General features: G+C 39.3%; 1 protein-coding gene across 2 annotated transcripts in view; it reads left to right on the forward strand.

The window, feature by feature from the left end:
- The window catches only part of PTPRR (protein tyrosine phosphatase receptor type R), a 242574-nt gene that overhangs the window by 134723 nt on the left and 95825 nt on the right, over positions 1–12026 (forward strand). For both annotated transcript variants that reach the window (XM_028532465.2, XM_028532466.2), the window contains 2 exons: positions 1328–1483; positions 7529–7639. In XM_028532465.2, coding sequence (XP_028388266.1) covers positions 1328–1483; positions 7529–7639 — 267 coding nt within the window. The remainder of the gene's footprint in view (positions 1–1327; positions 1484–7528; positions 7640–12026) is intronic.

Genomic DNA, 12026 nt, shown 5'->3' on the forward strand with positions numbered 1-12026 from the left:
TAGAAGGGTGGCTTGCCTCACCCAGGCAGGGATAGTCCTGCCCCGGGAGAATGTTAGTGGCGTTTATACACACCTGTTTCTAAGAGTCATTATCATAATGGTTGAGTTATGAGGATGCCCAAGGCAGCGGAGCACAGGGATGAAGAGCATTTACTTTGGAGACAGCCAGAGCTGTACTCCCTCTCCAGAGTGGCCAAGTCTCAGCTGTATGACCTTAGGCAAGCTACTTATGTTTCTTCATTTGCAAAATTGAGAGAATAATAACACCCATCTGTGGAGTGGGGGTTGTTGAGCATGAAAGGAGATAACGGATTTAAGATACATAAGAGTGTGTCAAGCAAAAAAAGCAAAAGCAAGCGTTCTATTCCTGCTATTGTTGTTATTAGGTCATAACCTATTTAAATTATTGTAAACATGTTTGACATCAGAGTTATGCTATACTTAGTCATTGTCTGTTTTTTCCTACAAACATAGAATCATTTTTTTTTCTGGATTGCTAGTGGTATTTTGATACTCCACTTTATACCTGACCACACCTCTGATAGCTTGCTTGCATTAAAAGAAAATTTTCTAGCATGAGAGAACTGCTTGTATCAAAAAGACGAATAATAATTCCCTTTCTAAGTACTTTATATAACTTGTAAAGAGAATCTATCAATGGCAGTGGCACTTTTGTGATGTATTTTTATGAGCATGTGTCCTGTCCACAATTTATGGTAGGAAGAAACCCTCTGTCCCCACTTCAGCTAATGAAGTAATACTGACAGGAAAGTTTCATGATATCACTGGGCAATGTATTCATTTCTACCCAAGGACAGACTTCTCAAATGTGACAATCGAGGTGAAGAACAGAATCAGGGAAGCAACTTCAAGGCTCATGTAGTGTCACCTTCCTTAGTGATTCCAGTCTTCACAGTAATATGAGTTATGAGAAAAATACATGAAGTGGAAATGTCTAATAATTGTATGATTGCATTAGGTTTTATTTAATTCATTTGATTTTAAAATGCTTCTCTAAACACAATTACTCAGGGAACATCTGAACAGGACATTTCAAAAATAATATGGAATGGAAAGTAAACCAGCATCCAATGAAATTATGTCTTGAAGTGTTAATAACTCGAAAAAAAAAGCTACTTAAAGACTTCAGGCTTCGGGCTGGTATTATTAAGTGTATCAGAGAATAACTATTAAATGTAATCTCTTAAGATGCCTTTTAGGATTCTAGGAGTTTGGTTTTCTTTAATGTTTCTAGAAAAAGGTAAAAATATTTCCCAAGGTTGTTTAAAATGTCTCTTAACATAGACAAATACTCTGCTTTTCCTAGGGAAAGAAGAACAGTGTGGAACTCTTCGTGTCTCCCGTCACCCGGAAAGGAGGCGTTTCTGAGGCTCTGCCATCTGAGGAAGTGCTGCGCTCACTTGACATCAATGTTTTGCATCAGAGCTTATCCCAGTTTGGAATCACAGATGTGTCCCCTGAGGTATGTTGTTGCATGGAAGGTTTCCTCTGAAAGTCTGCACAGTTAGTGTGACACGGTAACCCAGCCTCGAGAGGCTTTGCTACCAATGCTGTTTATTTATGTTATTTGATAACAAAAAAATCTCCCTAAGCGTCAGAATTCTCTGATCATCACCTCATATATGCTTACTCCTTAAGGAAATTCATTTTCTCGTCAAAATTTCAATTTTTGACACTTTCTTCTTCAAACCTTTATGGCCTTGTAATGTATTTTGACTTCCCAGTACACTGTCTAGGATAAAGGCCATTTAGATATCTTTGTCAATTGGTTATTTCAGACTGAAATGTCGAAAACACATGCACACACTCAGACCTTTCTTCTGCAACAGGTGAGCCTCTCCTGGCTGCCTTCATTGAGAAAATAGTCACCAGATAGTCACCTGTCTCCAATACCTTGGAATTAATTTGAAATGTTTTTCTTTTGCTGAGGATCCCAATCTTAAGAACTATGGGTGTTTTCTTCGTAGTGTTTTCCAAGTTTGATGCCATTTAAATTTCCCTTACCAACCCTGCCGTTCTCACTCCTGGATGTATTCTGTCCCTTTTCTAGGATTTCCATTCCACCCCACTCTAAGAGACCCAATAGAATGACCATCATCGTGTACATATATAACTAAATTCACAGGATCACAGAATCAGACCTTGAGGGAACATATATGAGCATGTTGAAGGTACAGAAGTAAGACCCACAGAAATGACGTGCTGCCATCAAGGTGACAAAGCATATGAGGTTTGAAGCAACATTTAGAATCCAGACATCTTGAGTCTTTAGGCTATTCCAGTTTTCAGTAAAACGTATTGCCCTCTTTTCAGCAAATGTCACAGGTCCAGGCCCTTCACAGACTGACTAGCACACATTTTACCCAGGACAATTCTTTAAAATTTAAAAACACCATTGGATTAATTTATGCTACTTTCTGTGAGCTTTCCGTGACTTATATAAGCCTTCTTCCCTGTTCTTTATTCTGAATTTAAATGCCATTCTGAATGCTTTAGGAATATGGCAGCTTAGTGAGTCATCAAGATTTGTGAGAAGCTCATCAAACCAAAAAAAAAGGCATTAAAATCAAATACACATTTTGGGGTCCTCCAACACACCCCAGCCCAGTGAAAATTAAGAGCTTAGCCTGACTGCCTATCACAGAATTATTAGCCCACAAGACCCCAGGTCTGTACTATAACAATGAAAGTGTATTTGATGGTCAAAATGTAACATTTTCTTCTGAAATTGTGGGAATTTAAGAAATACTATATTACATGAGACTCAAAAGTATTTTAATTGGGTCTAAGGAGCATTTTATCAAGAACAGATGAATTGAGCGAGCCTTTTGCTCAGGCACTTCTTTTTTTATTTTACTTTAATCGTTGTTCAAGTACAATTTTTTGTCCTTTACTCCCATCCCAGCCCACCCCCCCATCCCTCTTTGCCTCCCTCTCATTTCCACCCCTCCCCTAGTTTTTGTCCATGTGTCCTTTATATTTGTTCCTGTAAACCCTTCCCCTCATCCCCTGAAATTCCTCCCCTCTCCCCTCTGGTCACCGGGCTCTTCTAAAAGCGGCCCAGCATCACCCTGTGACCTGAAGCTGTAACTGCAGAAACAGGAAGAAGCACCCTTGTGGGCAGCTCCCGGCACACATGGTCCAAAAGGGTGCACAGAAGCATTTGTGCAGAGTTGTTTCACCTGGGAATCATGTTGTGTGAGCTTCACCACTTCTATATTCATCTCTGTGGTTAGTGTGTGATGACAGCTTAGGCCTCAGCCCTTTCTTTCACGTTTTCACCTAAATTATAGCTCTGCTATGGGAGCATGTTTATTAAGAGAAAAAAATGAATATTGTTATTTTGGTTTTTTGTGCTTTACAAAGATTATAGAACATCGTGAATCATGTCTCAAAGCATCTATTCCTAAACTTATATTAACTACTTTCAGCGAAAGATGTGTTTTTGTTGTTGCCATTTCTTTATTTGCCTGATTTTTTAAAATCAGAAATAACTCTTGGGAAAGAAAGAAAAATACCAAATAGAGAATTACTTTTGTTTATTATGTGTTCTCATTTTGAATCCACACTTTAGGGGAGAAAAAGACATTTTTTAAATCTTCATCTGAGCACATGTTTGTTGATTTGAGAGAGAGACAGAGAGAAACATGGATTGGTTGTCTCTTTTGCATGCCCTACTGGGGGGTCAGACCCTTAGCCTTTCGGTGCCTGGGACGATGCTTTAACCAACTGAGCCACCCGGCCAGGGCAAAGAGTTTTTAAAAAACAATTTTTATGTAATACCTAGGACATTGTAGGGACACACAAATATTATTTTATTATAAGATGCTCATAAAGATAAAACTAGACTTCTTGCTTAATAAGTCAAATCACAGGGCAATAAAATTAAATTCATTATTTTAGTTTCTATTTTTAAATGTTTTTATAATATTAAATGCCTACTGAAGCAGTAAGCCCTGCAGTCACAGTGCACGCAAAGTGGGGTTTGGTGTCTGTGTTCGGTGGCACAGGACCCCAGTTTCGCAGCTCTTACACTGCCGAGGAGGAAGTTCCCTTCTTGAAATTTCAGGCCAGTGTGTCAACTGATCCTTCCATGGAATATTTACAAAGATAAAATATCACACCAAATAAACACAAACTCTAGTCCCGGAGTTTGCTGACTGCTCCCTCAGACCAGGAATGTTAGCCAGCGGTCTAAGGAATTACCGTCCCGGCCAGACAGTGCTGAGGCGGGTGCAGGGTTGACACACGTCAGATCGTCCCGACTTGTGGGTCACACAGTGGAAGTGTGGCATCCATCACACAAAACCGTGTGGCCGCAGGCTTCGTCCCATTTATCTGCGTAAGTCAGTTAATGGACCACCTAATGTAGGATATTTCTACTTCATTCTTATTATGTGTTCCTCATCTCTCCTAGAGAGATACATCTCCTAAAGCCTCTATATCATATCTCCTAGCATTTGGGAATTTCTCCCACCCCCTGGGATCAGAATTGGTTTAAGAAAAAAGAAAAGGGAACACTACAGTACACCAAATTATTACACAGTATATAAAGAAGCCATTGTTATTGATACAGTGATACAGGAAAATGCCCAAATTTTAAATCATAAAACAAAACAGAACCCAAGAACATTCACTGCAACAAAGTTAACAGGCAAAGCGATGTAGCTATGAAATAAGATGCAAAGATGATACAGCAGCATTCACTTGGCCCAGCCATGGAGTCTCTGAACTACTGAACCCTTGGTCCCCTGACAAAAATAGAAAAGGCATCACTTTAACCTTATGCAAAAGTTAGATGGGAGAGTCCTGTGAATTATAATCTTTTGATTTGTGGAATCTTAACTACAAACTTTTTCATTTATTACCCTGCCCTTATCAAGTTTTTTAGATCTCTGTACAAATATAGTCGCGCTCAGCAGGAATAGCATGACTCAGAAGGAAATCTATTTACCAAGAAAGTGCAGTGACTAAGTTCTGGGAGTACAAAACATGTGTCTTTCTAACTGGGAGTGGGAGAGGGGGGGTGGGAGGTTAATCCTTCCATCATCACTGCTTTGGTTAAAAGAGAAACAAAACAGTTGTCTTAAGCAGAAAGGAACATGTTGATATTCCGGGAGGTGTAGAACTATAGCAAGAAAAAAAAGAAATGAACCAGATCAGGTTAGGAACATAAAATCTCTTTCCACCCACCTAACCACCCCTTTTTATCCAGATTTTACATTAAGTAAAGCTCAGATCCTCGTACTTAAATTTGACAAGTTTATGCTGCCTACTTGAAGGCTTAACTTTGACTAGTTTGCTTTTATAGCAAGCAATAGATGCCATTTAGTTGCCTACAAAAATTTCATTTCCTGGTTTCTTGAAGAATTTTCTGTTTTATTAGTTTTCAGCTATGTTTATGGACGCACTGGAATAAAATATGATCTGGATGAGGTCAAATAGTAAAAGCCAAGTTGTCACTTGAAGCCAAGATTTCCTTTCCAGAAAGATATTTGTTTTCTAACCCTGACTGATATGGCATAGTTGGTTGGGCACCATACCGCAAAGAGAAGGTTCACCGGTTCAATTCCCGGTGAGGACACACGCCTGGGTTGAGGGTTTGGTCCCTGGTCCAGGCATGTACAAGAGGCAACAGATCCAGATCCATGTTTCTCTCCCTCTCTTTCACTCTCCCTTCCCCTCTCTCTAAAAATAAATAAATAAAATCTTTTGTATAAGATAATTGGTCTCTAATCATCTCACAAGGCAAGTATTTTCAGTTCTCCATCCACTTACCACTTATGTACTTTCAAAATATATCTCAGAATCATTCCTTATATCCACGAATTTGTCTGTGTCTTAGAAAGTAGGCAAGATAGCATAGTGAGCATATCGATGCTTGACGAGCAAAAGGAATAGAGACTCAGCAGTTTCAAACAGCCAAAGGCTCTCTCAAATTGTTGTCAATCACGTTTTAACTCCAGCAACAGACCCTTTCCATTCTGCCTTACTCAGTTCCCCACCAAGACTCATCTGAGTTCCAGGATAAAAGTTTTCTTTTTTTTAAATTTTATTTTAATCATTGTTCAAGTACAGTTTTCTCCCTTTTACTCCCATTCCAGCCCACAAAAATTTTCATAAAATGTTTTTCAAGGCAAATATTTCTTTTTATCTAATTCACAAATGGTGAATGTATTCTATTAGTATTTAAAGGCTCAAAAATGATTGGTGATGATTTCTAAGTTCAGACACAAGAACAGGTTTTATTCAAGGCTTGCTTTCTTTCCTCCTCCTCCCCCTCCTCCTTTCTTCTTCTTTGAGACAATTGCTATTTATTGCTCGTGATTCTTCAGGTTGACCAGGCTCAGCTAGGCTGTTCTTCCGTCCCACAGAGTATAGGCTGAAGTCACCCCAGTGATTACATTTGCCACTGAAATGTTCAAAATGCTCTCCTATTTCCCAGGACCTTTCTCCAAGTGGCTTTCATCATTCAATATTTTGTGGTTGGTGGCTTTCTTGCTCATTGGAGACAGCATCCAAGGGCAGGCACACTCTCACAGAAGCAGTGGGAGGCAGCCTTCAACAACGAGCAAACACTGGACTTGGTTTAGCCTTTATGTGTTTTGCTTTTTGTGGACCATTTGATTTCAAGTTAAAGTTTCTTTAACTACAAGTCTATAAATTTCACTGAGTCATAAAACAAATGGCATTCTAAGACTCGAATTAGTAGAAATGCTTTTTTAAAAAAAAGAATGGGTTAAATAAAATTAAGCCACTCATTCACATTTTATTTATGCTGCTTCTCCACCCCTAAAGTAGTGAGCAAAAAAATTAAGTATAAATAAAAATCAAAATAATTATTTCACCTTTTATTACCAAGCAATTCTAAACTTTTCAGTGTTTCCTGATACTTAAAGAAAATGTAATATTCTAACAATTTATGTAGCTGAGGTGGTATTGTAATCAGATTTTGACAAATAAGAAAGCATTTTTAAAAGATTTGATAAAAGAGGAAAAAAGAAGGAAATGATCTCAACAGTGTTGCTCTGTTTACTAACGCATCAGGAGATTTTGTTTGCACCTGTTTCACTTGTGTTGTGAAGATAAGAGCTGTGTTACAGCATGTAAACCAGGGTGTTGTGGTGGTGGGTGGAAGGGGACTCTAAACAGTAAAGAAAGCTTCAGAAGCAATTTCCTCATCACGGGGAAGAACAGAAGTCTCTTACCTATGAACCAGGTCATTTCCAAAGAGACTGCAAGGGACAGGGACATGTACGGAGCCTTGGACCTGATAAGCCACGAGGGCAGGCTTGCTCCCGTACAGGAGATTAAACAACCTCCTCGTGTCTAAGGGCAGCAGTCCCTCGTCTTAGAACAGTTTGAGAAGCAGCTCTGACAGCGTGGAATGTAGGTGTGTTCTACTACACTGAATGGAATAAAGCTAAAAATATGTTTAGTGTCTGATAAGAACAACAGTCTCCTCAAGCTCTCCTTTAACGTCAGACTTTCTGTTTTGCTTTTAAAGAAAAATGTTTTACAAGGGCAGCATGAAGCGGACAAAATCTGGAGCAAAGAAGGATTTTATGCTGTTGTCATATTTCTCAGCATCTTTGTTATTATAGTAACGTGTCTGATGGTAAGTTTGCTTCTTTATATATTTTATCTTTTGCTGAGCCCACTGCTTAATATTATTGGATACATTTGCCATGCAAATGAATGTTGAAAAGACTGGGAACAGAAGCAAGACTATGATGCTGTTAAACTGGGGGATTTCGTGTCTGACAGCGGAGTGATAGCTAAAGGAAAACCTATGGAATTCTGAATTCTGACCTGCAGAATGCAGCTGGAGCTGCACTGAGGCTTTTAGTGACTTGACCAGCCCTGAGAATGAAGTTTTAGAAAATGATTCCCAGAGCTCACTAAAGCCTCACAGTCATTAAAGTCTCATGGGCACACTTTGGGCTGACTTTATTTGTTCATTTATATCATTTTTATTGAACTCATGAAAATTTTTTTAAAAGAAATATGTCTTATGGGCAAGCTTACTTCTTAAAAAGTGGTTGATTTACTTATTTTTAAAGGGCTTGGAAAGCATTTTATGAAATTCCAGGCATGGAAAAACAGTGATTATAGACTCAAAGCTGTATAATTCACTACCAACCAATTTTTTTAGGTGAATGAATACTGTAAAAATATAACTGCAAATAGCTCTGTAAACTACAAATTATGAGTATGAAACCTTTAAAAGTATATTTCTAATTTAGAAAAATAGAACCCAAAGTAAACCTAAATACACTAAAGTACACAGTGCTCTTTGGTATTGAATGAGTTAACAGTTGCCTTTCAAATAGAAAACAAAAATTGTTATTCTTTTAAAAATTCCATGATGTAACTTAAAATATTTGAAGTTTACAAATGGGTTTGAACAACTTTTTCCTGTGTGCTGCATTCTTTTTAATTTTACACATTTTTAAAAACGTGCACACCTCAGTTTTCAAATGCCCCAACCAAGACCTCATGCTATTTGTTCTTCCTGGAATCAGTGGTGTGGCTGAGTGTCTCATTGGATCTCATTCATTCATTTGTGCTTCCCGTGCCGGGCAGTGGTTTATGTTAGACATGTTAGGGCTGTTGGAAAGACAGAGGCTGAGTAAGTCGAAGGATATGAAACAATTAAGGCCTGGCACAGGGTGATGATAAGAATATTTCCTCGGCCCTGGACACAGGAAGCAGTGACAATGCCCCCAAGCTTCTTCCCTCCTAACAAACTCAGAGGCATCTCTGTGGGCCAGGCATTAAAGAAGATTTCTAAAAATTGTGACATAATAAACAAAAGAATCATTTAAGAATTGAGTGTGAAAATGGATTTTTATGTATTAAGTGGTAGAGGTTAAGAAAAAATAATTTTAATGAGAGAACATCAGAGGTTATGGAAATTGTGGCAGAGACTTCTAGGTGTTTGCTAGTGTTTTGGGGGTGTGGTTCCTTGTTATGGTTAATTGCACTTTAATATATCTGGTTCTTCATTTCCTTTATTCAAGAAATCTCAAGTGCTGTGCTCTCTCTTGTTAGTCACAATTAGGGGGCTTTTCTGCTTCACCAGTAAAAAAAATGTAAGGACAGGAAGATAGAGAGGGTTAAGGAGTGATGAAATGGAAATTGTTCAGGAGGAAATGGTAAGATTCAGAAGAGCAAAGGCAAGGTTAAAAGGGGGGAGTAGGGAAGCAGATTCATGAGCAGCCTGTGAGCGCTGGAGAGTAAGGGGAGGCAGAGCAGAGCTTGCTATCAACATGGAAGATGCGCTCCAGATTCTGCATTTCCAACCCAGGGAGCACCTGTGACTCTGAAATGACTGGAGAAATCTCTACCTGAGATATGGGTCTCAGGTGACAAAAGGTCTTCTAGCAAACACACCCTCAACCACCTGGGCCTGGGGAACAACTCTTCTTTGCCTGGTGCGTGCAAAGCACCAATGCAAAAGTCAGAGACCTGCATGAGTCTGCTCCAAAGTAACCACAGCAAATCAAAAAAAGAATAATTCAGAGGTCTAGGCAGCTGCACTCTCCTGGGTTGGTACATAGATTCATCCATCCATTTAACCCACACATCCCTTCAGAGGACCCACAGATGGCCTGTTCTTGGCGATGTGGGCGAAGGAAAGAGTAAGGCCAGTAAGGCCCCTGTTCTCATGAGGCCTATATCCTATAGAGGGACATGGGTAATCATCAATATTTTAAAAAACAAAATAATGAACATATGGTATGATTCCAAAGGTATGACATTCTGGAAAAGGCAAATCTGTAGGGACAGTAAAAAGCTCAGTGGTTGCCAGAGCTGGGTGGGGTCGGGCGAGTGAGGCGGAGTGGGGCGAAGAGGGCGTGCGGGTTTTTAGTTCAGTGAAGCTGTTCTGTATGACACTCTAACGTGAATACAAGGGTGGGTAAAGGTAGGTTTACAGTTGTGAGTACATGAAACAAAATTTATTCTATCATTATTCATTTATTGATTATTGTCTTATTTTTTGTTATTATTAACCTACTTTTGCCAAGCCCTGCATATGACATTTATACATTTGTCAAAACCCATAGAACGTACAACACTCTGACTGGCCATAATCTAGACTATAGGCTTCAGTTAATTCTATCAATATTGGCTCAGGAATTATAACAAAGGCACCACACTAATGCAAGCAAGATGTTAAAGATAGGGGAAATCGTTAAGGGAGGTTGGGGAGAAGGGGTAAAAGGAACTCTGTTCTCTGCTCAATTTCTCTGTAAACCTAAAACTGTTCTTTAAAAATTAAGTTTATTATTTTTTAAAAAAATCTCAGATAGTGTTAACTGCCATGAAGAGATAACATAATAGTGAGGGGAGCAAAGCCATCTGAGACACAAAAATGTGGGAGAAGGGCCTCCCAGGCAGAGGGGATCAGTGGGAACAGCTGAGGTGGGATAAGCATAGCCTGTTTGGATTCAAGAAGAGCGGAACCCGTGTGCTTTAAGCAAAGCTTTGATGTGTGAATACACAAGATCAAGTTCTCTGCTGGGGCAGCGTGCAGGAGCAAGAGGATTCTGGAGGCTATTTTAGCTTGATGAGAAAGATGATGGTGGCCCTGAGTAGGGGGTGGTGGTAGAGATGGGGAGACGGGCAGGGCCAGAATTTATTTGTAGGCGGAACTGGCAGGACTTTGCTGTGTACTGATTCTCAGGGGAAAGGAAAGAAAAAGGATGATGGATGACCTCTGCCTGGGTCATCTGGCCACCTAGCTGGGCGGTGGTACTCCCACCTCCTGGGAGAGGTGCATGCAGCTGGGGCGGAGAAGCGAGAGAGGCAGTGCTTCCAAGTTGTCTCCCACTAGTTCTTGAAGTGAAAGAAAGTAGTAGAATGACATATTTCAAACACCGTCTTTGATTTTACTATGAAAGAGTCACTTGAAAAACTAACAGAGGAACAAGCTATCAGTACAAAGAAAGGAGTTAATATTGAGAGAAAAGTAAAACCTACCTAACAGACAGGATTAAGATAACTTTAAGTTTATCTGATGCAGTGTAGCCACTGACAAGTCAACTGTTCACATATCAGGGCACGCCAAGTGCGATTCTCTAAAATAAGCTGATCTCTGTCAATGTCCCTGTGTTTTTTGATAATGATCTTGATTTAAAGCTAAATGTTTACTTAGATCTCTCAGTAAGAGTTATACTATCACTTTTGTGATTCTTAAATGCATATACTCTAATTTATTTTCTCATAATTTTGTTAATTCCGTGGCAACAGAAAAAATGTAACTCGGAATTTTTCTGGGGCACTGATTATACTTATGAAAGCTCAAGTACCATTATTGGCCTCCAGCCTTCCTACAGGCCACAGAAATGAAAAACATGTGTTTTTATATTGAAGTTCTGTAGGTAAATTGCTGTCATGGAGGATTTCGTGCACTACATAACAATAACATAAGGCTTGGCAAAATGTTTGAAATGCAGCATATTGTTTACTTTTCTTAAAATAAAAATGTGTATGTTGCCAGGCATAAAATTAGACATGTATGACATTTCAAATGTGTGACTTATTTAGCACCTTTCAAATGTGAATGTACAGTGGGTGGAGCCACAAATAGACAATTTTCTAAGAAAAAATGTGTGGGCAACTTCCAGCCCATTCAGAATTAGTTCTTAAACTTGAATATGTAATGGAAAGAAGAGCATGTGTCATCTGATTTAGACCCTCAGAGGTACTTAGAGGTTCAGCAACAAGTACGGAGGCATTTATGACATGTGCGTAGAGATACCTACTAGCCAGATTGCTTCTGGAAAGCACAGAAAACACATTTTTAAAAAGACAGTTGTTTGGGTCAGTAAAAGCTCTGGCATGTTAGACCCACAGAAGAGCCACTCACAGGTCAGACAAAGAGCTTCTCTAGCCATGGCCTTGTTAGCTGAGGCAGGAAGTCATAGGTCATACTGTCTGCGACAGCCTGAGCATCACTCAGTAAAAACTGGCAAAGGTGGACATAAATAACCACACTT

This window comes from Phyllostomus discolor, chromosome 2 (assembly GCF_004126475.2).
Source record: "Phyllostomus discolor isolate MPI-MPIP mPhyDis1 chromosome 2, mPhyDis1.pri.v3, whole genome shotgun sequence".
NCBI classification, from domain to species: Eukaryota; Metazoa; Chordata; class Mammalia; order Chiroptera; family Phyllostomidae; genus Phyllostomus; species Phyllostomus discolor.